General features: G+C 40.1%; 1 protein-coding gene across 2 annotated transcripts in view; it reads right to left on the bottom strand.

Annotated features, from left to right (window-relative positions):
• The window catches only part of CYTIP (cytohesin 1 interacting protein), a 75,135-nt gene extending 63,231 nt beyond the window's left edge, over positions 1-11,904 (bottom strand). The window contains exons 1-3 of one of the 2 annotated variants that reach the window (XM_081814385.1): positions 11,848-11,904; positions 10,590-10,688; positions 9,993-10,095 (exon numbers count right to left, since the gene is read on the bottom strand). In XM_081814385.1, the coding sequence (XP_081670511.1) occupies positions 9,993-9,995 (3 nt within the window). In that variant the 5' untranslated portion in view covers positions 9,996-10,095; positions 10,590-10,688; positions 11,848-11,904. Of the gene's footprint in view, positions 1-9,992; positions 10,122-10,589; positions 10,689-11,847 lie in introns of those variants that run through there. The other variant, XM_081814386.1, reaches the window with a different exon arrangement.
• Positions 11,905-26,107: the final 14,203 nt, after the last annotated feature.

Here is a 26,107-nt window from a genome sequence, read left to right as displayed (position 1 = left end):
GGGACCTGAAAGCATCAGACCCACACAGTTTTTGCCTCTCTCCTTCAGATTCTAGACTGCCTCTCCAGGAAATTTTCCCTGACCAACCCTCTCCAAATCCATTCTGAGCATCCCTCTTTTGAACTCATGGTCCTACAGCATGGGGGATTTTTCTTACCACACCATATTATTAACTGGCTCTTTCTTTTCCATATTTTCTAGTAGGTTGCCCCTCCCTCAGGGCAGGGTCTCAACTCTTTTTCACTTGTGTCTGTAACACCTACCAGAATGCCTGGCGATTGGCGCTCTCCTTAGATTTGCTAAACGAATTACTGAGTGCTAGAGATAGACGCAGTGGCAGGGTTACCTGAGAGGTTAACAGCACCAGGATTTCTAAGAGGAAACAAAGGGGCTCATGTGACGTGGAGTACAATCCCAGGCTAAACAGGCTCCACACTTCTGAAGACACTGAGTGACTCCACAGGCATTTCAACCTACCTATAGACATTCTGATTTTAAATTAGCATTTTACAATTCTGTTCCTGACTTCTATATTTACAAAACAGCAGCTAAAATCATAGCTATACTACCAGTAGGCATGTGCTCGCTGAAAGATGACCTGGCCCAAGTGACAAGATGTTCCTATAAATAGGCATTTGAAAATTTGGCACTTGGGGGACAGTGTTTGGTGACAGCCAAAACTGCCCTTAGAGAGAAAGGAGAGATGAGAGAGGAAAGAAAGAGAGCATGGCGGAGTGTGAATTCACACACATCATCTGCTTGGAGCCACAGAACAAAGCAGTGACACAATGAACATACCATGATGATTCAGGCTCTGGAATCGGTGACATCACCTTTTGAGATCCAACAGCCAGAATCTCCTATTGTGGGCTGATGGCGAAGCCCACGGGATGTTACTAAGAGAAGGGAGAAAAAATGTTCTTCTCTATATAAAACAGCTCAGTGATGACTCAATGGAAAATACAGCTTGAAATGCACCTAATTTCTGTTCAAGTTTATTAGAAATGATTACATTCATGTTTGAACCAAATACATTGATACCTCCCAAAAAGGAATGAGAAAACAATATTCTTTTCTACAATGCCGACACACATGGCCACTCACTTTGGATATCTGGGATTAGGTGGTGGTAGGCAGGCTAGTGCAAGGGAACATAGGAAGAGATCCCAGAGTAATTTGAGGAGACAGAAACTGAGAGCATAAACTTGAGTGTGGACCAGGGATCCGGTATGCTGAAGACAAGCATGTTAGGGCCCAATTCTGGAAGGGTTTGATTGGAACCAAGAGGTCAAGATGAGAACTAAAAATGCAGGGAAATAAATCCTCCTGGACAAGGAGCAGAGCCTACAAGAGATAGATATGTCCAACTTCCCGGGAGAGACAAGCGTTTGAAGAAAATAATCAGAGCTTCAAATTTCTCTAAGACATTTTAGAAAGTCCAGTTGAAATGACAGTGGGAAAAGTTGGACAATTCTGTGTGTATTTATAGAAAAATAAAGGCAACAGCTCATAGACCAATTACATATACCTTTGTTGCTGACCCCCTCCCCAATTTATAATAGAGTATGAATTGGAAAGTTCACAGACTTAAAGAGAAATGCTACCGACTGAATTCCAAGACTCATTCCTTTGAAAACATCTTAGCCAGACATTTTAGAGGTAACACTGAGAATCTACGTGACATCTGTAAAAACATGAGTTTGGGCAGAGAACTGGTTTGTTTTAGAGAAAAACCGGCTTCTATCAACATATCCCAGGAGATGGATTGGCAGCTCTTCCCACAGTTAGAGAGAGAGGCAACTGTCCTTGCAGTTTTTCTATTGACTCTCTTGCTTTGAAGGGGTTGTCCAAGAGCGTTAATGGTTTCATTATTTTTATTCATTCTAGAATTCCTCCCACTCTGCCATCATCCCTGATTTAGGATCATATTTGTGTGTCTCTCACCATTTTCAATGATCTGCCCTTTTTCCTTTGTCTCTGTATTGCCCCTATACTTTTTATTTTTTTATTGAAAATAAGCTTTTTTCCATTATTATCTGTTTTAGGCAGCTTATAAGAGATAGAAATCCCTACCACTACTTATAACCATGGTGAACATTTGTCATGATCTTTCAAGTCCTTTTTCATTATTATTTTTAACTAGATACATAAATAATTATGTATCCCCTTTGGTTACACTTAAAGCACTATCTAGGGGCGCCTGGGTGGCTCAGTCATTAAGCGTCTGTCTTCGGCTCAGGTCATGATCCCAGGGTCCTGGGATCGAGCCCCACATCAGGCTCCCTGCTCGGCGGGGAGTCTACTTCCTCTCCCACTCCCCCTGCTTCTCCCTCTCCCACTCCCCCTGCTTGTGTTCCCTCTCTCGCTGTGTCTCTCTCTGTTAAATAAATAAATAAAATCCTTAAAATAAATAAATAAATAAAACACTATCTAATAGCCATGTTCTCTTCTCACTAAGAACTATTCATGACATGATTTTAATTGTGGTGGGTTAGTCCACCCTATAGCTATGCCATATTTTCCAGTTATTACCAACTAATCCAATTTTATTAAATATTAAGTAGTTTCTAACAGCTCACTATTAGAAATGATGATGTGATGAAAACTTGAACATAAATATTTGTCCACATAACCATTTTCTTAGGATAAATCCTTATATAAAAATATTGATTTGAAAAACACGGCTGTTTTCAAACTTTCTGTGGCTATTGGTGAATTATTTTTAGAAAGGTTGTACATGCAACCATCCATCCACCCTGCAGAGCTCCTGACAACCTTGATTATTCCCAGTTAAAACTTGCTCTGTGAAAAATGCCACCTAATTTTTGCTGTAATTTGAATTTTTGAAAATTTGTCTTTCTTGTATTATTAGAGAGTATGTTTAATATTTCCTAGCCACTTCCATTCCTCTTTTGTGGTCTTCTTACAGGTATGTATGAAAAATAACAATTTCTTAAATACGTTCACTGTTTATCTTATTTTTCTTGTCTTATGATATACAGAAAATTTTTATTTTATCCATCAGTATTTTCCTCTGTGATTTTCTTAATTGCTTTTAAGTTTAGGAAATCTTTCTTCATCCAGAGATCAGATGATACCCATCTATATTTCTTCCAAGTTATTTTGGCTTAACTATTTAGATTTAACTTCTGAATTTATGTGGAATAAAATGGGTAATTATTTTTATGGAGGGGGTACGCTAAACTGAATTTTTAAAGTCTAAATAACTACTTTCCCCAAATAGCACTGTAAAACTACCCACCTTCTGTTTCACTGATTTATGGTGCTTCATTTTTCCTATTAAGCTTTTCTATATTCTATTTCCAGTCTATTTATTTTTATTACATTAAGAGCTCTGATCTTTAGCTAATGCAATGTTGTTCTTACTATTTTGTTTTTTTGTAACCCAGCAGAGTGATAAAGCTAAGCTAAGCTAAGCTAAGCGCTTGTTCTCAGATTTTAACTCTACCCGTGACTAGCTATCTAATAATGGGCTGGTTATGGCCTTTCTGTGATTCAGTTTCCTTCTCTGTAAAATGGGCCTATCAATGTTAGTTCCCTCATGAGGTTCTGAAGCTTACATTAGTTTGTAAAATAATGAGCTCGAACCAGTGCTGGGCACATACAGAATGCCACAGAAGTGCAGGCTATTTGTTGTCCTTCTTCTATGTTAACAGGACAAGCCCATGTAACCCTCATCTTTCAACGCTCTCATAACTACTCTATTTTTCTTGGGAGTAATCCAAGTTTTCATATGGAAATAGATTTATTTTTTTCTGATGATAAACAATGCATACTCATTATAAGAACAACTTTCAGAAGGTGCATAAATGTAATTTAAAATCACTTATAACCCCATCACCTAGAGACACATGGAGGAAAAATGCCAAATATTAACTCTTCATTAGTTGTGTGTGACATCTTACGTGGGTAGCGGGTGTCTGAGAGACCAAGGCACAGAATGGATGTCCACACTGAACGTGAAATGATACTACAGTAGTCAAATGCCGGTTTTGCCCTCTGAGACTAAATGCCTCAGAGCTATACCATGTCTGACTTGACAGCTTCAGTTTTGTCTTTCTCTGCTTCTTCTACCAACTGAAGACCAACCAAAGTCGTGAACAGAGAAAAGAGTGTTCTAAGAAAACAGAATCCCAGCTGTCGTTTTTTTAGGTAATAATGACTCACTATAGAGTTACATCATGCCGAACCGTAACTGATGCAGAGTTCTCTGCAGACTTGAGGTGGCTGCACTATCTAGGAGAAGGCTTCCAGGAAGAGGTATCTGTACCCCTCCACCTGGGCTGCTGTCTAGTCATCTCAGGATCAGTATCTCCTAGCATAAAATACAGACAGGAGGTAGAAGACGAAACTGCATCTATCATTTGCTAGGCATTCTCTGTCCAAGGGATGGACAAACATAGAACAGATTACTTGGTCCCACACAGATGTGAAGAAATCTGTTATCCATTTGGAAAGCAGATTTCTCTCTTTTGGCTACCTGTGACTCTTTATAAGAATAGTTTCAATAGGGCACCTCGGTGGCTCAGTCGGTTGAGCGTCTGCCTTCGGCTCAGGTCATGATCCCAGGGTCTTGGGATTGAGCCCTGGGTCGGGCTCTCTGCTCGGCGGGACGTCTGCTTCTCCCTCTCTTTCTGCCTCTCTCCCCACTCCTGCTCTCTCATTCTCACACTCACTCTCTCTCAAATAAATAAATAAACAAAAATCTTTTTAAAAAGAATAGTTTTAATATAAATTAATTTTTAATAAACTTTACTTTTTAGAGAAGTTTTAGGTTTACAGCAAAGCGGAACAGGAGGTATAGAGTTCTCACATACCTCTTACCCCTGCACATGCGCAGTGTCTCCCACTATCAACATCCCACACCAGGGGCTTTGTTAGAATTATTGAACCTACACTGACACATCATTATCACTGAAAGTCCATAGTTTACATTAGGGTTCACGCTTGCTATTGTATGTTCTGTGAGTTGGAAAAAATACATAATGACATGTATTCACCTTTGTAATAAGTACGGATTAGTTTCATTGCCCTAAATATCCTCTGCACTCTACCTACTCACCCCTCCCTCCTCCTAAACCACTGATCTCTTTACCGTCCCCATAGTTTTGCCTTTTTAAAATGTCATAGAGTTAGAATCATACAGTATGTAATCTCTCAGACTGGGTTCTTTCACTCAGTAATATGCATTTATAGTTCCTCCATTTCTTTTCATGATTTGATGGCTCATTTATTTTTAGTACTGAATAATATTCTATTGTGCGGACATACCACAGTTTATCTATTCACCCACTAAAGGACATCTTAGTTGTATCCAAGCTTTGCAAATTATGAATAAAACTGTTATAAACACCTTTATGCAGGTTTTTTTTATGGACATAAGTTTTTTTTTTAACTCATTTAGGTAAATATCATAGAGTGAAATCATTGTCTTTTAGGGTAAGAGTATTTTTAATTTTGTAAAAAACTGCCAAACTGTCTTCCAAAGTGGCTGTACCATTTTGCATTCCCACTAGCAATGAATGAGAGTTCCTGTTGTTCTGTATCCTGGCCAGCATTCAGTGTTGTCAATATTTGGGATTTCATTGTACTAATGGGTATGTAGCAGTATTTCATTGTTGTTTTAATTTGCAATTCCCTAATGACATATGATATTGGGCATCATACAAATGCTTATCCACCATCTGTATATCTTCCATGATCAGGAGTCTGTTCAAATCTTTTGCACACTTATTTCATCAGTTTGTTCATTTTCTTATTGTTGAGTTTTAAGTGTTCTCTGTACTTTAGGGATAACAATTTATCATTAGATATGTCTTTTGCCAGTATTTTCTACCATTCTGTGGCTTGCCTTTTCATTCTCTTGACAGTGCCTTCTACGAAGAAGAAGTTTTTCATTTTATATCAATTAATTTTTGCCCCCAGAAGTGCACAAATGTAACAAAGCTGTTAAGTGCAAGTTTTTCTGCCACCCCGCAATGAGCCATTGGGGGCCCCAATATTGGGATAAAGAAACTGGAGAACAAGTGTGGTGTCCATGTCCTTCCAGGCTCCCTGAAGGAAGAGTAAGTGGCTCTGCTGCTCTCAACTGCCACCCCAAACTGTGCTCCCCCCCTTTCCCCGGGGAAGTCTAAAAGCACGACTGGAGCAGGGAAAGAGAAGCAGCAAGTCCTCAAAGCTGTGAGGCGCCCTTGACGGGGGTGGAAGAGAGTGACTCTGCTGGTTTTTCATCCACTCCCCAAGGACACACCTGTCACCACTGAGCCAGTGCAGGGGTCACCCAGAGAAGCATTCTTCAAGCCAGGGCTAGGGGCTGTGGGAAGAGGGTTCCAGCGTGTCCTGGCTAACTTTGACATCTGCATAGACAGTGGCCTTGCCAGTTCACTTACTGTATCTATTGGAACTGAGGGGAATAAAGAGCCGTGGAGAGAGGGCACAGCGCTGGGGCAACTTGCAAGCAAACTCAGGGGCAGAAGCCAGTTCGTGTTACCTTGTCATATTCCATGAGCAAGCGCAGGCTGCTGACGGAGCAGACCCAGCCCCAAGAGTCTGGGTGGTAGTGTTGGGGAAGGGCGGTGTTACATGGATAAGATCTTACTGGAGCTGGACCTCCCATCTCAATAATTTGGAGAGGCCCCCAAAGAGCATTCTGAAAACTGTCATGTGGATGCCTACCATACACAGACCTCAGCCCGCTACTCAACATTAACCAGAAAAAGAATCAAAATCTTGACTAGAGGAAGGATGAAGACTTCACCATGAAATGTGAAAAACTTGTCCTTTTCTTCTCCTTCTTCCCTGCCCCAGATCTCCTCCAATTGTAGTAGCCTGGGAGAGGGAGAGAGAGATGGTATCCAAGGGACACACCACAGCCCATCCTTCCATTCTAAGACCTTATATGAATGGATAATGTCAAAGGAGATACTTTTAAATTGGATTGAGATTGAATTTTTATAACACAGAGTCAGTTGTGTTTTGTTTTCATTTTTTTATAGAAAAAAACAAAGACCATGGTATCTGCCCAAGGAAAAAGGAAATTTGACCAAGCTTAAGTAACCGGAGAAGAAAAAATTGTTACTTTCATGTATATGCCCACAGGCAAGTTCAGACTAGTCAGTAAACTCACTGCTCAAAGTAAAAAAAAAAAAATACATATATATATGTATATGTACATATATATATATCAGTATATGATATTATTGTTAGGAAAAGTGCTCCCCTAAAGTGCTCACAAGTGAAAAGTAAAAGAATGCACTTAGAATAGCAGATTTATGGTATATTACAGGACTAGAAACATGGATTTTAGAGTTAGAAAGACCTGGATTCAAATCCCAACTCTATTATTTGCTACCTCTGTGACTTCTTAAAATCCTCATAGAAAATCACCACAATGATGCCTCCTAACAGAGTCAGTATAAGGATCAAAGAGGAAATATACCAAGCCTAATACCTAGGAGATCATTAAGTGCTCAAAAAACGGTAGCTACTGTTAGCATTTCTTTCTTCATCATTTATTTGTCCTTACCATGCATTATCAGGGTTATTTACTGAGAAGATACTCAGTAGCATCCAGAGAAATAACAGCACTAGTCAAAATATATTTAAGTTGAAATTTGGGTTTATGGAAAATCACTGAAAAATTTCCATTTCAGAGTAAACAAAAATCTTCAAAATAGCTAGCGTTCGGCAATAACTTAGGTACCCTAGTTTAGGGACTACTTCCCAGGTGAAAATATGAAAGCATTGAGATTTGTCCCACCATCTGTGCCTTATCACAGTGCATCAGGATCAGAAGGGCACTTAGGGAGGAAAGTAAGGTCCAAAGAGGCTAACTAATTTGCCTAGGGACAGTCTGGTCGCATCCCACCCCCACCGGTCCTTCATATCCCCCATCCATTAATTTGTTGGCTGTTTCAGTTACAGCATACATCTAAGTGCCTCTGAATTTTATCTTTGTCTTTGAAGAAAGGCACCTAACTAAGGTATCAGCCTGCTTCCTCTACCCTTCCTGCTTCATCTTGGGAGAGTACCTGGCAACAGTCAGATGCAAGCAAGCCAGCCGGTTCAGTACGACCTGACATCGCACTGAATTACCAGAAAAGGATTTCATTTCATTACAGCCTTATGATTTGTGGTCCCTGTTCCTTTCCATTTTTCTCCTCATTCATTACTCCTTTCATGAGGAGTGGGTGGCAGATATGAACAAATCACTGAATTTGATGCATTTCTCTTTGTTCCCTTCTAGAAGTTCTTATAAAGGTTTTCCTGAGGAAAATCAACTAACTATTGACTTAAATACTATTTGGGGATCAATGACAATTCCAATTAACTGTGCCATCTGGGTTGCTTATTACCACTCTTGGGAAACATTTGTAAAGGTGAGAAAGTGTGTCTCCCACCCTCATGTTTATGCATTTTCCAGTCTACGATCTATCTTCAGACGTTGTCCCCCAAGATCCAAGAACTAGCCTCCTGGTTGGTCACACCTTAGCTCTGTCTGCCCCAGACCATTTTCCTGGCCACAGAGGGCTTAGCACTGACATTTCCCTTCTCTCCCCACCGCAAGTGGTAGTATTTACTAATTGCCTTATTTTGTACCACTCTCCTAAGCGCCTTGTATGCATTATTTCTGTAAATCCCAGAGGTACACATATGGTTGTCCTCTTTTAGAAAGAGAAACCTGAATTTCAGACAAGAAAAGCACTTTGTGCAAAGCTACAAGGGATTCAAACCCAGGTCTGTGTGACAAAGGCACTTCCTCTTCATCTCAGCTGCCGTGAGTCTCTCTCAGGACCAGGCTCCTGGTGGCCTCCAAACCAAGAGTCCTCTAATGAGATTAACAAACTAGAGAAACCCTACACATCTTTCTCAAAGGTAAGGTCCTTCAATACCTGCATCTTTTACCAGATGAACGTTCCCAGGGATATTCCCCCACCTCCCACCCCGACTTCCTGTCAGAATCACTACAGGTAAGACCCAGGAACCAGTACTCGAACACTTGTCATTCTTAAAAGTTTGGGATCCATTGCCCTGTACCTTTGACACCCAGTCCTGGCGACAATGCGCTGACCCCTGGTGGTCTAACCCAAAAGGGTGACTGCCATCATGACGATTTGAGGGAACACTTGGTGATCTGCTCACGGCTCACCTTCTGGTTGCAACCTATTCAACTGAGCTTCAGCTGCCTCTGTCTGAGTTCTGCTTACCTTCTTCAGGCCCATCACACAAAAAGGACCTGAGAGCAACTAGTTTGCTGACCTTTTTTTTCTTGTCACAGCTACCAAAAGAGATAGCTTTTTTGTTCAATAAATATTTTGATTATTTATTCTTTGGAGATGATACAGAGCTGAGGAGACGCGCGCGCACACACACACACACACACACACACACACGGTGAATTTCCATGAGCAGTCTTACACTGTTTTTATCACAGTGGTATCAGGCTTGAGCTCCAGTGCTTAGCCAACTTAAACTTGGCTCCTAACCAGCTCTTTCTTTTCTTTCCTCTTAATAAGAACTTTCAATGTTCTAGTCCATTCTTTTCTCTTTTCCCTTTTCCTTGCTGTAATGTCACACTCCCATACTTATTGGACCTTCCGGCTATGACCAAAAATAGTCCAGTTTGTCACAAACTCAACATCTGCCTTTACAGAAGACATTCCCACCACCAAATCCACTGACCCCATTAGTACAGAAAAAGTAGAATTCTAGTAAGAAGAATAACAAAAACAAAAAAGAGAGACTGAGTAACAAAAAGTAGAAGTCCAAGATATTTAGGAAAGAAACCAGAAAGAGCCAATCGGCTTACTCATTAAGCACTTGAATGAGGAATTCCCAGCAATAATTCCCTCAATATTTTATTTACCTTAATATATAACACTTCATTAAAACTTGTTCACTTCCTCCCCTCCCAAACGCAAGAAAATAACGCAAAATGAGAATCAACCCACACATTCCAAACTCAAACTTACCATAGAACTTTGGTTGGCAAATCTCAGACAGTGACTCCTCCTGGTCTCTGAGCCGGGGCACCCGAGTTTTCCTGCTGTCTTCTCTACATGAACTTACAGTCCCCTGCAATACCACAGGACACTAACGTTCTGAAAAAGAAATTTGATCTCTCCCTAATTCATACTGCCCTCCTCCTCTTTCCTGAAGGGGGATCCCATCTGTTTATTTTAGGACCTGGGCAAACTGCCTAGTATCAAATAACTTACAAATAAAGGGGGGGGGGACAATAAAAAGTCAATAACGCCTATGTGATTTTCAAGCCCCAAACAAATGGAAAACCAGGGTTCTTCATTTTATAATGAATCAAGTAGAGAAAGAAACCATTTCTTATCTGGAGTCACTCCCAAATAAATGTTTCACATGTGGCTTTTATGGGTACACTAAGCTCTCAGAGTTTCAAATGCTGCTTACTATTAACTATAAAATATCCTCTGCTTGTGTTTGTTTTCAGATTAATGAGCCTAATTTAATTGGAGAGAAGTTTCCTGCCATAATTTTTTTAAACAAAATGTAAGACTTTTGGTTAACTTCATGCTGTCAACTAAAACCAGACTTACCTGAGATTTTTCTCTGAAGCAAAACAGTCATTGTTTATGTGTTCTTTTTTAACAGGAAACCAGGTTAGTTTTTGTCCACATAACATTCATTTCCAGGCCCTAGGAACAATATATAGAGAGAACATATTTGCTACATGTACAGAAACAAGCATACAAATGTGTATCATGGAAAAAAATAAATATACATCGTGGAAAATTTTCCACACACAGAGGAAACTTCATGAGTTGGTTTGGAAAACAAGTCACTTCAACGTTGTGGAAAATAGGACCTGTTCCTGCCTTTAAGGCAAAAGCTGCCGCTGATGGTCAGTTTGGTTATTCTGCCTGTAACCAGCTCTCCCTGCATTACTTTGAGATATTTGTTGTGTGTGATCAGCTGAAAGTCAATATATTGTAACCTGAAAAAAAACACAAACCTCTTTCTCGAATTTGGTCATAAGGGACAGCCATTCTTAATAAAACAAAACAAAATGAAAACAAAAATTCTTGTTTCCCAAATCAACCTTGAACTGCTTAATTATTGAGTTTCTAAAAATAAAGGCAATTTTTGTAGTTATAAATACATTGGAAAACATTGAAGCCTGTATCTGTTGTGAAATAGAACCCTTCTATTTGCCACTATCGAATATTTAAAAATTATGGAGAAAGGAGTACTAATAGTTGAAAGTTTTACCCATGTAAAAGCAATCGGGCTTGTCTTAGGAGTTCCTTGTAATGAAACTGTATTTTCTGCCAGTTACTAGTCAAGGCTTTGTATTATGTGTTTAAAAATTATATACACGAAAGGGCGCCTGGGTGGTGCAGTTGGTTAAGCGTCTGCCTTAGGCTCAAGTCATGATCCCGGGATCCTGGGATCGAGCCCCGCATTGGGCTCCCTTGCTCTGCAGCGTGCCTGCTTCTCCCTCTCCCTCTCCCTCTGCCTGCTGCTTTCCCTGCTTGTGCTCTCTCTCTGTCAGATAAATAAAATCCTTGAAAAAAATGGATATCATTCCAACGTAAACAAAATTATATACACGAAAGAAACCACCTGTGCACACACTTCCAGTTGCCCGTATGATGCCCTCTAGTTCTCCTTCAGAATCTAGGCCTCAGGGATCAGCCTGTCTAACCTAACAGCTCCTTCCATGGTGAGCCAAGAAGCTGCATCCCTCTCAATCCCAATTGCCCTAAGAATCCTTAGGATCCACCCGAATTCCAGTTCCCCGGAGTCTCTTAGTAGGCCTGAGAGAAATCTTTCCAGTGTTTGCTCTGCCCCTACCTCTGCTGGAGGGCTGGAGGGCTGGAGGTGGCTGGAGGAGCAATGCAGCTGTCCTCGGCGAGATCCTGGCCTGGCATAGAGCTGGGGGAGGGCACCGAGCGAGCACCTGGAGGAAGAGAAGGAGGAGTAATTCATGTGCCACTGCAAACATGATACAGTGCCAACAAAAACACCATTCTTTTTCCCAAGAAGTTCAAAGTGCTTTGCAAACATTAACTCATGAGCCCCAGCAGTCATGGAGGGAGTCTTACTTTATTGCGCCCTTAGGATAACCACAGCAAGCAAAGTCACGAGGAAAGGGAGTCTAGGCATTGTGTTTGTTATCCCTCAGATGTTTGTTGAGCACCCGCTCTGTGCCAGGTACTAGAGGAAGAAGAACAAACAAGACAGACATGATCTGTGCTCCTACAGCCGCGGTGGGGGCACTAAGCTCCAGGCTACACTACTTCCATTTATTTGCATGTTATTTTTGTCCAAATTGTTTAACGGAATGTGCTCCATTCTTCAGAATGTCTATAACGTGCTAAGTGCTGAGCAAACACACAAAAGAAAAATTTTTTAGGTTACACGTAAATCTCATTATGAGGATAGGGACTGGGAATATCAAGTCAAAGGGCTTTCTCCTAAGATGCCATAAACAAAGCTTTATTGGGAGCAATCCTGTCTCTTGCGATGTTTATGGGATTACTATAGTCAGACAAGGAGAGTTAAGATCAGTAATATCACGCCAAGCAGTTTATATAAATAATCCGGCTTTTTAAAAATGATTAGTCAGGTGAGCAAGCATGTTTGGTGGAGCAGAGAGCCTTTATCCACAGGTCTTTTCCTGACCTCTCTTTTATTTTATGTGAAAAAAAAAAATGGCAGGTCGGGTATAGGAAATGACACATGCCATTGTAAACCCTTTTCTTCAGGCACTGGATTCCAGATATTTTAGAGTATATGGTTATCTAAGACTAACTAGACATAACTACTTCTTAAAAATGCATGACTCTCTGATGCATCGGAAGGGATTTAAGCTGTTGTGTTCTAAAGATGCTAAGTAAGGATTCTAGTCTGTTCTGGGAGTCACTAACTCAACCCAGTTTGCACGAAACATAGAGGCTAGTGCAGTTCTCAGTCAGCAACTTACACATATGTTTAAAGACTAGGGAATTATAATACCACTTTAAACCCAACTTTCCTCCCTAGTAAACACTTCTCTGACTAACAGAATATTATAGAGCTATAATATTGATTTGCCACTCACGTGTATTCGTTAACACACATACCCAGTGAGATTCAAGCTCCGTATCTCAGCCCTTAAATAGGGTTTTCATTTGGCCCCAAACTACCTTTCTGGCCTTAGGCACACCCTCCCTATTATTCTAGCGACAGCACAGATTTCCATAATACTATATCATACTTCTCTGGTACACTCTGCCTTGAAGGCTGCTCCTTGCCTACTACTCCAACCACACACACACACACACACACACACGCACACACACGCACACATGCACACACTTTGCCCACCTGGAAAATTTTTCATTCTTCAAGATTAGATGACTTCTTCTGGTTATTTCTTCCTCAATTCCCACATCACCACCTTATCACATATTTATTCATATAGGTATCTAAAGCCTGAATATCTCATGTATCAAGATCGTATCTTATTCCTTTGTATCTTCAGCAACTAGTATTACATTTTTCTTGAAGTTAAATTTTCTATAAAACATCAGTAGAGCACTTACTGAGGCTGGCAAGGAGATCAATTACACTTGGGTTTAGTCTTCAGCTGCAAGCACAAATGGGAGGTTTTAAAACCCTTTATTAAGCAGAGCTGCTGATGAATAGGATAAAATCAAAAAATTTTCAGTTGAAATCTTTTTTTTATTAAAAAGCTACTACAACATCACTGTCTTTCAACTTTTCACCCTATGGATGACCAACGACTTAAGAGCTGGGGCCATATTCTACTCCAATGGTAATAATAGCACCGAAGAGAAAAGGGTAGGTATGCTTATGGAATGGCTATAGGGGATAAGAAAAGGCTCAGCCTCACCAGCAATGACAATGCTAGTGGAAACAACTTATTTCTGGTTTCAAATCAAACAGGAGGAGAACAGGACAGAGAGGAATAGGGAAGGACCCAGAACAAAAGAAGGAAGGGGGGAAGAGGGGGGATTGGATTCCTGTACAAGATTCTCCTTAGAATTCATTTTGGCCATTTTTCTGTTTATGAAAGTGAGAAATACTGGCATTCTTATGGGTTGTACAGAACATGACGATAGGCCCTCGAAGGTAAATACTACTTAGTAAAATATTGCTCTGTCTCCCGGCCCTCTTGCAAAAGTTATGTTAAGGGCATCCTGCTTTCTTTCAATATGTTTAAGAAGGCTGCTTTCATTCTCTAGATTTGAAATATTGGTCTGTTTTCTAGTTTTACCGAGAATCAATTTCAGGAAGTCAATAAAAGTCAATAATCAAACAATGTTGCCTGGTACTTTTGTGTGAACCTCGTTTGTGTGTGTCTGTGCGTGTGTGTGCTTGTGTGCGTGCACACTTGTGTCCTCTTGTGCAAACCTGTGCATAGTGCATACGTATAAAATACCACAGCATTAGTGGGCACAGTAAAGTCCCTTCACATATGTGATTAGCTCGCTCGATCCTCACGACAACCTTTCAAAGTGGGTTCGACGCCTGACACATGAAGAGACTCAGTCTCAGGGAGATTTAGTATCTTATAGAATTAAACCCAAGCAATCTGACGGTACTCCCGAAGTTCTTTCTATCACATCAGACCATATGCATACATTAAAAATTATTAGAGACGTGGCTTTGATTCTTCACAGTTCTTTAAAAATGTCTGCACTGCATATTTTACACCCCTGCTTACTGAGCAGGAAGTAGACGTTCGAAAATGATTTTGTCCTGGATACCTGGAAATCCCCTAAGAAACCATGTCATTTAAAGGATGTGCTCCCTGATTAATTAGACCTCATCAACATGCAAGCAAATATTTGCTTTCAGAGAAAATCAAAAACTTTCCATCTAATTAATTCCTTAGCAGGCAATGCAAATTCATTCTTCCTGCCAAATCCAGCAGAGGGCAGGATGCTCCCACCAACAGCCCGGGAGCCGGCGCCGCCCATCAAGCCTGCACAACTACCTAGCGGAGAGTGCTCAGCATTAGAGTCGCGGTCATTTTCTCATCTGGATGTGAAAAAGAGTTCGGGCTTGAGCCGAGGATAGGGGCTGCGGGATGAAGACTGGGGAATGTTGGGGAAAGTTTTGCTTTGGAGCCTGCCCACGTTTTGTTGGGATTTGATCTTTAAGGTACCTGGAAACTAGCCAGTTCCAATTACCTTCCTGGAATAACCCGCTGAAGAGGCAGCCGTAGGGAATTAATGTAAGACAGAGCGTGAGCATTTCTGTTTCTAGATTTAGGCCATCTTGGGTTGCAGTGGGCCATTACACTCATGGGCCTTGTCAGCGCCCCTCCCCCACTCCAGCCCATCCTGCACCTATGATGTCTCCCTGTGTCCTCGGAAACTCCTAATGGTTCCTCACTTAATGGCCTCCTCTGTCTGACATTACTGCACAGCCCCCACTGATAAAAGAAAGTGAGCTCTGGGGCGCCTGGATGGCTCAGTCGGTTAAGCAACTGCCTATGGCTCAGGTCATGATCCCGGGGTCCTGGGATCGAGTCCCGCATCTCCCTCTCCCACTCCCCCTGCTTGTGTTCCCTCTCTCGCTGTGTCTCTCTCTGTCAAATAAATAAATAAAATCTTTAAAAAAAAAAAAAGAAAGAAAGAAAGTGAGCTCTGCCCACTAATTCAAATCCTCTCTCTGTCCCCAGGCCAGATTTTGGGGCCATCTCAGGAAAATTTCTGAAAATCCTGGTCTTGCGACCATCATCAAGAAACTTTCACCAAGTGAATCAAGAGGTAAAGGCTTTGTGCCAGGTCTTGGGTCTAAAAAGATACACACGTTCTTTCTAGTCCAGGTTGTAGCGTAGTAAATACAAAATGGAAGGGAGCAGGATGAGTGCCTGAGTTCACAGGAGACCCCAACCAGTGCTTCTAAAGATGGCAGAGAAACTGTAGCAATCTCCTATCCCAGAGTTTTCAAACTATGGACAAAATGTTTGTCACCCATACCTCAGAGGCTCCGAGAGTGGAGTGGCGGCTGGGAATGGGGTGGTCAGTTGGGAACGTTCTGCATTATTCCCCACTCCCCTCCCCTCCTTTCCCCCCCTCCTCCAACCAGATGAAAGCAGTTCCATTTTTACCTGTATTACTTATGTATACCTCTGGGTATTATACAATGATTTTTTTTTTTTTTAAAGAAAAGGGGCCTGTAAACATAAACAATCTACTCATCAATAATTACAAAAGAACAAATTTTAAAAGCAGTTTGAAAATCACTGCTCAAAAATCATTGCTTACTGTTGAATAACTGAGCCTGGAAAGGGGGAAAGACCTGAGGTGGACTGTAGGCTGGAGTACGAAAGAACAGGCACCTGAATACTTATATCTAGTCTCCAAAGCCCAAGATGCTTCCCAATAAAAATGGGGCTTGCATTGAATCCGAAAGAAGGAGAGGCATTAAATAAAGGGATAGAGCCCTCACTCACCTATGAACAGAGCATTCCAACTGCTGGAGATACTCGGAGCAAAGGTGAGAGACGAACGTGCTTGCAGGGACCTGACCAGCAAAGGAAGATTAAGGGTATGTTTTTCTGCACATTTATTGAATAATGGATTCAGCCCCAGGACAGAGTGGTGAATGAGATAGATGGGCACCTATCTGTTCATGGAGCTTATATTCTTATAGGGGAAACAGGCATGTGATTATAGTTTGATAAATGCTACACTGGAAAAGTACAGGGTGACACAAGACCATTCTTAAACTCTATGACTCGTACCACATCCTGGATTGTGCATTTGGCCCTATCTCTTCCATTACGCAAGCAATCACCTATTCCAAAAGCACCGAGTCCTGCCTGGCTCTCCAGAGAGCCTCCCCAACCCCCAAACAAGACATAATTGAGGATCCCACATTGCATTTGGCCCTTACGTCTTCTCAGTCTCCTCCCGTCTGGGACAGGCCCTCAGTCTCTTTTCCTTTGTCTTTCATGACCTTGACACTTTTGAAAAGTACTGGTCAGTTGTTTTGTAAAATGTTCTTCAGTTTGGGTTTGTCTGATGTCTCTTCATGATTAAATGAAAGTTATGTATTTTTGACAAGAAACCACAGAAATGGTGTCATGCCCTTCCCAGGCCATCCTATTAGGAAGTCCAGGATGTCAATGTGTCACCCTGTTGGTGACGTTCATTTTGATTACTTGGTGAAGTTAGTGTCTGCCAAGTTTCTCCACTGTAAGGATACTACTTTTTTCTTTGTAATTAGTATCTTGTGGTGAGATATTCTGAGATTATGCAAATATCTTGTTTCTAATTATATGTTTGCCCACTAATTTTAGCATCCATTGAGGCTTCCCTAAAACAATTATTACAGTGGCATTTGCCAAATGGTGATTTTATATTTCCACTGTTCCTTTTACATTTACTCATTGGAATTCCACTGTAAGGAAAAACAGCCCTTTCTTTTATATGTATTTAGTTATTCGTTCAATTACCTGATTTATCAGTACAGACTTGGCTATTTATTTTATCCTATGAATTATAATCCAATATTCCCAGCTTTGGCAATTGGGAACTACTTCAGGTTGGTATCTGACCTTTTCAATATGCTTCCATCATTTTCTGAACATTCACTTTCTGGCACCACAAGGTGATCCAGGCTTACCTGGCACTCAGCCCTGGACTCAGCTATTTCATTGAAAAATAGTACTTAGAAACCAAGTTTTGGGCATTAGGTGTACTCATTGCTGCTGGGGTTTCATTGTTTCTAGGTCCTCTAATTGAACAGAGCCAGGAAATATATACAAGTATACACCAACACATGCACATCTGTATATCTCTGTATCTCCCTCTCTATAGACATACTGAACACCACTAGTTAAAACTCATCCCTATGCTCCTAATCCACAGAGTTCATTCTAGCTTTCCCTCTTTCTTCATTTGTAACTCCTTTCTCTGACAGTAATAAATTGGCTCTCACTACCCACAATTTACTTATTTATTCAATTTTCGAATATATGTAGTTTCAGAATTACTAATACAAACCTCTGTGAAAAACAAATTTACTAAAAAGAGTGCCATATTTGTGTGTCTTTGGCTTCGTAGGCCAAATATTTCTAGTACTAGGTCTATTATTTTCTTCTTTATCGGATTTGTTGTGGCTATGGTATTCATATTTAGCGGTTGGATTCATTGGTTACCATGTGTATTCTGTTGGGGTTCCCCACACATCCTAGTTAACACTAATTACCTATTTTTTTTTAATATGTGCAACACTACTTGGTCCTAATAGTCAGAACTATACAAGAAGGTGGGCTTAGAGATGTGCCCCCACTCATGCCTTCCACCCATTCCCACTCTCACATTCTTTCCACTCCATTCCCACTCACCTCTTACATAATGCAGCACTTTAGTGTCTAATTTATTCTTTCTATATTCCTTTTTGCCCAAATGAGCAGATGTATGTATATGTTCTTACAGTTCCTTCATTTGCACTTAAAGGGTACCCTACCCTCCTATTGATATATTTTGGAACTTTGCTATCTTTCACATCAAAGTTTATCCTGGATACCACTGTATGTTGGTTTGGAAAGGTCTTCTTCATTTTTTTTTTTTATAGCTGCATAATGCTCTGTATTGGTGTGGATGCACCATAGTTTATTTGACTATTCTCTTATGTATGGGCATTTAGATGGTTTTTCATATTTTGCATTTTCAAACAGTGCTCCAATGAATAACATTGTGCATGTTATTTGTATTGCTGTCTTCAGAATAATTTTCTGGAAACAGGATTGAGTCAAAAGGTAAATGCATATGGACCTTTGTTAGATATTGTTAAATTTTCCTGGGGAGATTTTAATACCTAACGATATCCAAGCCCTACCCCCAGAGGTTCTGATATAATTGGCTAAAGAATGGGACCAAGCATTGGTATCATTTTTTATACTTTTTTATCACTTTATTGAGGTATAATGTATACCATAAATTCACACACCGTAAGTGTACAGTTCAATAATTTTTCAAGTACACTCATAGAGTTGTTCAAACATCACCCGTACTGGTATGTTTTCAAAGCTGATGAAAATCAAGTTTGAGACCACTAACGGGTACACTTTTGTCAGTACCACATGGTACCACATGGTGTCGCTATTAAAGGCCCATTCTGCTACTTGGAGGCACTGGGCTTTTCCTTTACTGCAGCGCCCCTACTGGCTTAGATCTAGCGGAACCTGTTTCACTTGGAACAAAAGCGTGAAGCTCAAAATCAGTCCTTATTCTTCAACGTGGAATTAGAATCACTGGGCTATAAAAATGGCATTGGAGGGAGCTTCCAGTAAAAGTTACACACTTGTCCAAACCAGTTCTCCTCCACGAGACTCGTGCTGTGAAACTATGTCATTAAACCAGACTTCATTTGTGACTTCTTTAAAGGTGTTCTCTTATTCGTGTCTGTTAGTCTTTACTGTCCCAGCAACCAGCTGAGCATAACCCTAAACAAAGGAGAAGCCAACATAAATTTTAAATATTTCCCATATGAGATAGCCCCTTGGATGTCGTTCATAAGAAGCACTCATACAGTTCCATATATAGAGGGTCTCGCCAGCATAGACCCAGTCTGGGAAATGTTGGGAATATTTTGGTTTGGGGTTTTTTTTTTTCTTAGGCAGGTGATATTTGAACAGAGCTTCAGCTGATGACTCCTAATTAACCTGGTGAAACATGGGGAGGTAAAGGAGTGCACATCCCATGCAAAGCAAGCAGAATCTACAAAGAGCCAGTTGGAGAACAGAACAAGAGAGTTGCGTGACTGATGCACTGAGAGGTGATAGAGAATATGTCACCGGATAAGACTAGATGGGTAGACCTGAGGCCAGATCATTCAGACCCTTTAGACCTGAAGGACTGTGCCCCTAATCTTAAAATCAGCAGAGACCCACTGAAAAAATTTAAGTGCTAGATTAGAGGAAGATAAGGGGGAACTGCATGATCATATTTACTGAGAAAATTTCACTGTGATAGCAGCAAAGAAAACAAACTGACAAGAGTATGTACTGGAAGACCAATTAGAAAACAAATGTTATGAAACAGGGAGAAATGATTTAAAAAAAAAATCTGACTGGTGACTAGAGTAGTGCAATATTGAGAAAAGCATTAGATCGACAGGACTTAATGATTGGTTAACTCTGGGGCTGAGAAAGAGAAGGTATCAAGGATGACTCAGATTAACAGACTATACCACCCACTTCTCCTCCTGATTGTAGTCATCTCTGGTTCTGCTCTCATTACTCCTCATCATTCTTTTGAAACTTTTAGCTCCGCACTCTCTTTCGCTCTCACCATCCTGTGATAATTCTTGATGATTTCAAGATATATGCAAACAATTCTCCCATTACCCTGATTGTTTGGTTCCTTGACTTCTTCTTCAATCATTTTGTATTCTAGGCTACCTTAGCCACTGATTCCCATGGACATATACTTGACATTTTGCTACTATTAATTGAAATCCCTCCATAGTTTTATTTGCAAAAACTCCTTCTAGTACACCAACTCCAATAATCCTTTGACCCTACTGGGACTTCTATTCCATTGATACTACCAGGATCACACTGTTCATCATACCATCATGTGTTTATATCCATTACATTACTAAACAACTTAAATTGCAGAACCAATCATTCCGATTACTCTTTTATTATTATTATGTTATGTTAATCACCATACATTACATCATTAGTTTTTGATCACTCTTTCTTATACCAACTGACTTACCACCCCCCACCACCCAATCTGTAGAATCTCTTGGCCAAGCCACCATTATGACAATTAAATAATGCCCTTTGAAGTTGAGTAAAAATAAAGTGAATGCCGATATCTTCTGTTTTCATCTTAAGATCCAATCTCCTTCCTTCTCCTCTCTACTCTATAGCTGACCTATAGGGACTACATATTACAGAACAACCATGCCCTGTTGGCTTTCAAATGGTTCAAGCAATGGAAAAGCCTGGCAGGAAATGAAAGGATAGAGGATAATCAAGTTGTACCTGGTTCTATCCTTGCAAATTCACCAAAGGTTGTCTGTGCACCTAAGTGAAGTCAGTTCACTGGCTTGTTGTAGGGAACTCACTCTCCTGAATTTTGGAAATCTCTGCTCCCACCCAGGCCTTCCCATCCAGAGATGTTAGTAGCTCTACTTTCGGTAAACCTGGGCTCCTGCATAACTCTATAGTTCCAGTGCACCCTGCCTACATCTTTTGTATTACATTTATTATTAAGGTATAATTGACACAGTAAAATGCACATGAGCCAATCAGCTTTGAAAAACATACACACCTGAAATCCCACATTCCAATCAAGATATAGAACATTTCCATCTCATCAGAAAGTTTTCTCGTGACCCTTTCCAGTCAGTGTACTGTCTGCCAAGGTAAGAACTATTCTGATTTCTATCACTATAGGTTACATTTGCCTATTTTGAACTTGTATAAATTGAATCATACGGTTTTTATTCTTTTGTGTCTTGCATTTTGCTCTCAACATCACATCTATGAGATTGATCATATAGTTGACTCCTGTCTCTTTCACTGTCTTATTCCATTGTATGAGTAGGATGACAGTTGATCTCTTCCCCTAATCATGGACATTCAAGTGGTTTCTAGTTATTGGATTTTATACCTGAAGATGTTATCTGTATACTTGTACAATCTTTTTGTGAGCATATGTTTTCATTTTTCAATTAAAGAGGAGAGAAATTGATGATTCACAGGGAAAATCTATTGTTTATCTTTTTGAGAAATTGCCAAGCAGTTTTTCAAAGTGACTGAATGATTTTATATTTCATAAGCAATGCATGATAGCTCCAATCACTTCATAGTTTTGCAACATCTGGGGTTGTTATATTATCTTCATGTTTTTAGACATTTTACCGAGTGTATAGTAGTCTCACTGTGGTTTTAACTCGCATTTCTAATACTGACTGCCTCTTCATGCACTTATTAACCATTTGTCAATATTCTTCTGTGAGGTGTTCCAGCCTTTGGCCCATTGGGAAGGGGAGCATTTATCTTCTTATAGTTGAATTATAACAGTTCTTTTAATAGCCTCAATACAAGGTCCTTGCACATGTATATTCTGCCTACATTTTCTTCTATTTAATATCTTGCCTCTTCATTTTCTGCTGATTAGAGGATAGCATTTTATCAATGGTAATTTCCTATTTTTATCACTGTACATAGTTATCTAGGAGAATGCCCTTGTGTTTAGGAGATACATAATTGAATAGGTAGAGGTAAAGAAGCATCATGTCTGCCATATATATGAAAGAGAGAGAGAGAATGATATAACAAATGTGGTAAATGTTAAAATGAGGAATCTGAGTAAAGGGTAATCAGGAATTACTTATACTAGCAACTTTTCTGTAAGCCTGAAGTTTTTTCAACATAAAGTTTTAAAAAAATAATTTATGTTATCAAAAAACTCATGTGAAGAAAGCCTTTTAATAGGAAGGATAGTATTGTGGACTGAATGATTGTGTCCTCCCCAAATGCATATATTGAAGCTTTAACATCAGTGTGATGATATTAGAAGGCAGGGCCTTTGGGAGGTAATTCAGTTTAGATTAAGTCATGAGGGTGAGGCCCCTTGCTGGGATTAATGCCCTTATAAGAAGAGAAAGGGAAACCAGAGCTTCCAGCAAGAAGACAGCTATCTGCAAACCAGGAAAGGGGTCCTCATCAGACACTGAATCTACTAGCACCTTAATGTTGGACTTCCCAGCATCCAGAACTGTGAAAAACAAAGTCTTGTTTTTAAGCTACTCACTCTACGGTATTTTGTCATAGCAACCCAAATTAAGACAGAAAGATTCATCGAACTTATGTACTAGTGAGAACTCAAGTCAGTTAAAAACTGATGTACAGGGGTGCCTGGGTGGCTGAGTCATTAAGCGTCAGCCTTCAGCTCAGGTCATGATCCCAGGGTCCTGGAATAGAGCCCTGCACTGGGCTCCCTGCTCCGCGGGAAGCCTGCTTCTCTCTCTCCCACTCCCCCTGCTTGTGTTCCCTCTCTCACTGTATCTCTCTCTGTCAAATAAATAAGTAAAATCTTAAAAAACAAAAAACAAAAAACTGACGTACATTGGAAAGGTGTGTAGAAGACAAGTGGTAGAATCTTTAAATTTCAGACTAAAGGTAGTTGTATTCCTGAGAGCAACTGGAATAAATTAACAGTTGTTGAACATAGGAACAACATGTGTGATATACTCTTTTAGGAATATTAATCCAGCAAAAGCATTCTTGGGAAGACAGGAGACTAGCTGAAGACACCATTTAATGGATAATTGCCAACCCAGCAAGTGAAAATTTGGATTAGGTAGTAATGAGAATAGAAAGGAAGGGACAGATATGAAAAGAATTATGGTGCACTAGCTTTGGATGGGTCTTAGAAATCCATAATTTTCAAATCTCTCCAGAAAATTCTGAAACACAGTCATCCATGGGAACTAGAATACGTATTGGCCCCCTAAAGTGACATTAATTGAGACATGAGCCCTGGATGGGGAAATTAGTGGTCAAAGGGGACCAGATTGAGGCTAGAGAAAATGAAAAGTTACCATAATAAAATTGTGCATTTAATTATTTTAAGACAGAGCACTTAAACAAAATAAAAATTCAAAGGATTAAATCCAAAGGAAATGCAATGAAATTAACGACTTTATATTGACTGGAAATGGAGCCAGAGATTTGGATGGGACTGTTGAATATTGTTTAGGCCAAAATATTGCTGTATCTTGATTAAATCATTATGCCTTTTTAGCTTTTGGGGGGGTTTTGTTTTTTGTATTTTGGGGACACTATCAGTGAATAAAAATATGTGTGATATGATACAAGCTCTATCTACTCCTATTCCCTTTCTTCATTTCCCTCATTATCTTGAGCTGTAAAAACCTCTCTTGCATATTTCCTAAGGAGTAAACAAAATGCCTGTTCAAAAGACCTTCCAGTTACACACTTCAGTTTCTGTAATTTCTACCTCATGAGCCTCTACAGCTCAGCACAGAGAAATGCTTTTGTCAAACAAAATGGAGTAAAGTCACCCTGCCATAGTCAAAGGGAAAACATAATTACCCTTTTCTTTCTCTTTTTTTCCTTCTTTCTTTCTTTTTCTTTCTTTCTTTCTTTCTTTCTTTCTTTCTTTCTTTCTTTCTTTTCTTTGAGTGTCTCATAGGATTCAAATAATTACTAATAGTGAATATATTTCTAAGAATATAAAGTTTGGCTAATCCAGTAAGTAAATACACAAGCAGACAATGGCATTAAATGAGAGCTACATAATAAAGCACTTGCTATGTCAAGGCGATCAATAAATAGTAGCCTCCTCCCTTACCCAACTCCATCCACTATTTGTGGAGGATAAGAAGTAGAAAAAAAATTGTCACAATTTAAAAATAAAGTCATTTGTGCTTTGCTGCCAATCTCAGTTCTCTCCCCAGGCAACAATTCATTTCTTTTGGGCCTGTTGGGATATGGAGTGTTTTCCAAAAGGGGTGCAGAGAGGTTACAAAGCAGCTTTCAGGAGTATTCTTTGCTTATTGTGGGTGGAAAGAGAGAGTAGGCAAAGAACTCTGGGAACAAAATTGTCTCTCCCACTACTTCTAACAATTAAAGATTCATAGTAGTTAATGAGCTGTTCTTTTAAAGTGCAAAGTTCTCATGGGGTTAAGCCTCATTTGCACCTGAATGTCATTAAACAAATAATCGCTTTTAGCTAAAATTCAAGGCAGAAATTTTGTGATAAGGGAAGGAGATATGAAGAACATTTTTGAGGAGTAGGGGAAGTGGCAGACTCCTGATAACTAGAGGCTCTGAGGGCAGTGAGTATCTGAAATTAGGGGAAGAGATGGCAGGTGGCAGCAGGATTCCAAAAGAAAAAGAGGTAATAGCCAAGTTCAATGTTGGCATTTTGATTGGAAGTCAGAGAGCAATGGATGTGTGCCACCCATATTCCAGCATGATTTTCAGATGACTACATTCAGACATCTAGACTTGTAATAATAGCTTCTCTTATTTCCTTACAAAAACTGTAATCCCTACAACAATTTCGCAAGACAGATATTATATCATCATTTCTCAACTCAGGAAACTTGCACACAGAGAAGTTATATAGCTTTCTTGAGTCACACCAAAGCTCGTAAATACAAGGGCAGAATTTGACAATAAATTTTCCTGACTGCAAAGTGTGCCTTGTTTTCAAGGAAGGCCTGTACACTTGGCAAATCTCATCTTCTTTCTACTGGGCTCAATCTTCTCAGGCTAGAGTTTAATGGACTTTTTAGTTCAGCTCAATGTCTTTCTGGTCAATCTCTGCCTTCTCACAGGAGTGGGTCAAAGAGTGGAAAAAACTCAAACTGTGGATTCAGGCACCCTAGAATCCACAGCTCAGCTCTCCCACTTACACGCTGTGTGGCTGTTAGTGTATCTCTTCATCTGTAGAATAGTTGATCATATCCAGCTTACAGTACTCTTAGTGTTCATTTGAGTTATCTATTGCTGTATAACAATCACCTCATAATCTAGTGGCTTAAAATTTTGATATTTACTTGGCCCATAATTCAGTAAGCTGATCGAAGTCTGATAGGGATAACTCATCTCTGCTTCACTCAGTGTCAGCTAAGACAGCTTGAAGGCTAGGAGCAGAATCATGTAAAGGCTCAGTTACTCACATGTCTGGCAATTGATTCTGGATGCTGTCTGATACCTTAGCTGGTGCTATCAGCCAGAACATCTACACACAGCCTCTCCCTGTGACTTGGCCTTCCTCATAGCATGGGATTCCAAAGGTCAGCATTCCAAGAGAAAGACGTCAGATGGAAGCTCTATTTCTTCTCATGCTCTGGCCTCAGGAGCCACACAGCATCACTTTTGCAGCATTTTACTCTCTGATGTAGTCACTGAGGTCTACTCAAGTTTCAGGGGATAGGACATGCATTCCATTAATGGGTGAACGGCAACTTCCTGGAAGAGCATTTGGGACCAGAAATATTGTGGAGGCAGTTTTTGGAAACTAAAATCTGCCACAATCCACTTTTGGCCACACCGATAAGCTCACTTTCTTTGCCATAATCCCTCTCAAGTTCA

This window comes from Leptonychotes weddellii, chromosome 3 (assembly GCF_054177405.1).
Source record: "Leptonychotes weddellii isolate Sample4059 chromosome 3, ASM5417740v2, whole genome shotgun sequence".
NCBI lineage: Eukaryota > Metazoa > Chordata > Mammalia > Carnivora > Phocidae > Leptonychotes > Leptonychotes weddellii.
The sequence above is the reverse complement of the archived record's forward strand: the minus strand, read 5'-3'. Positions and strand labels throughout refer to the sequence as shown.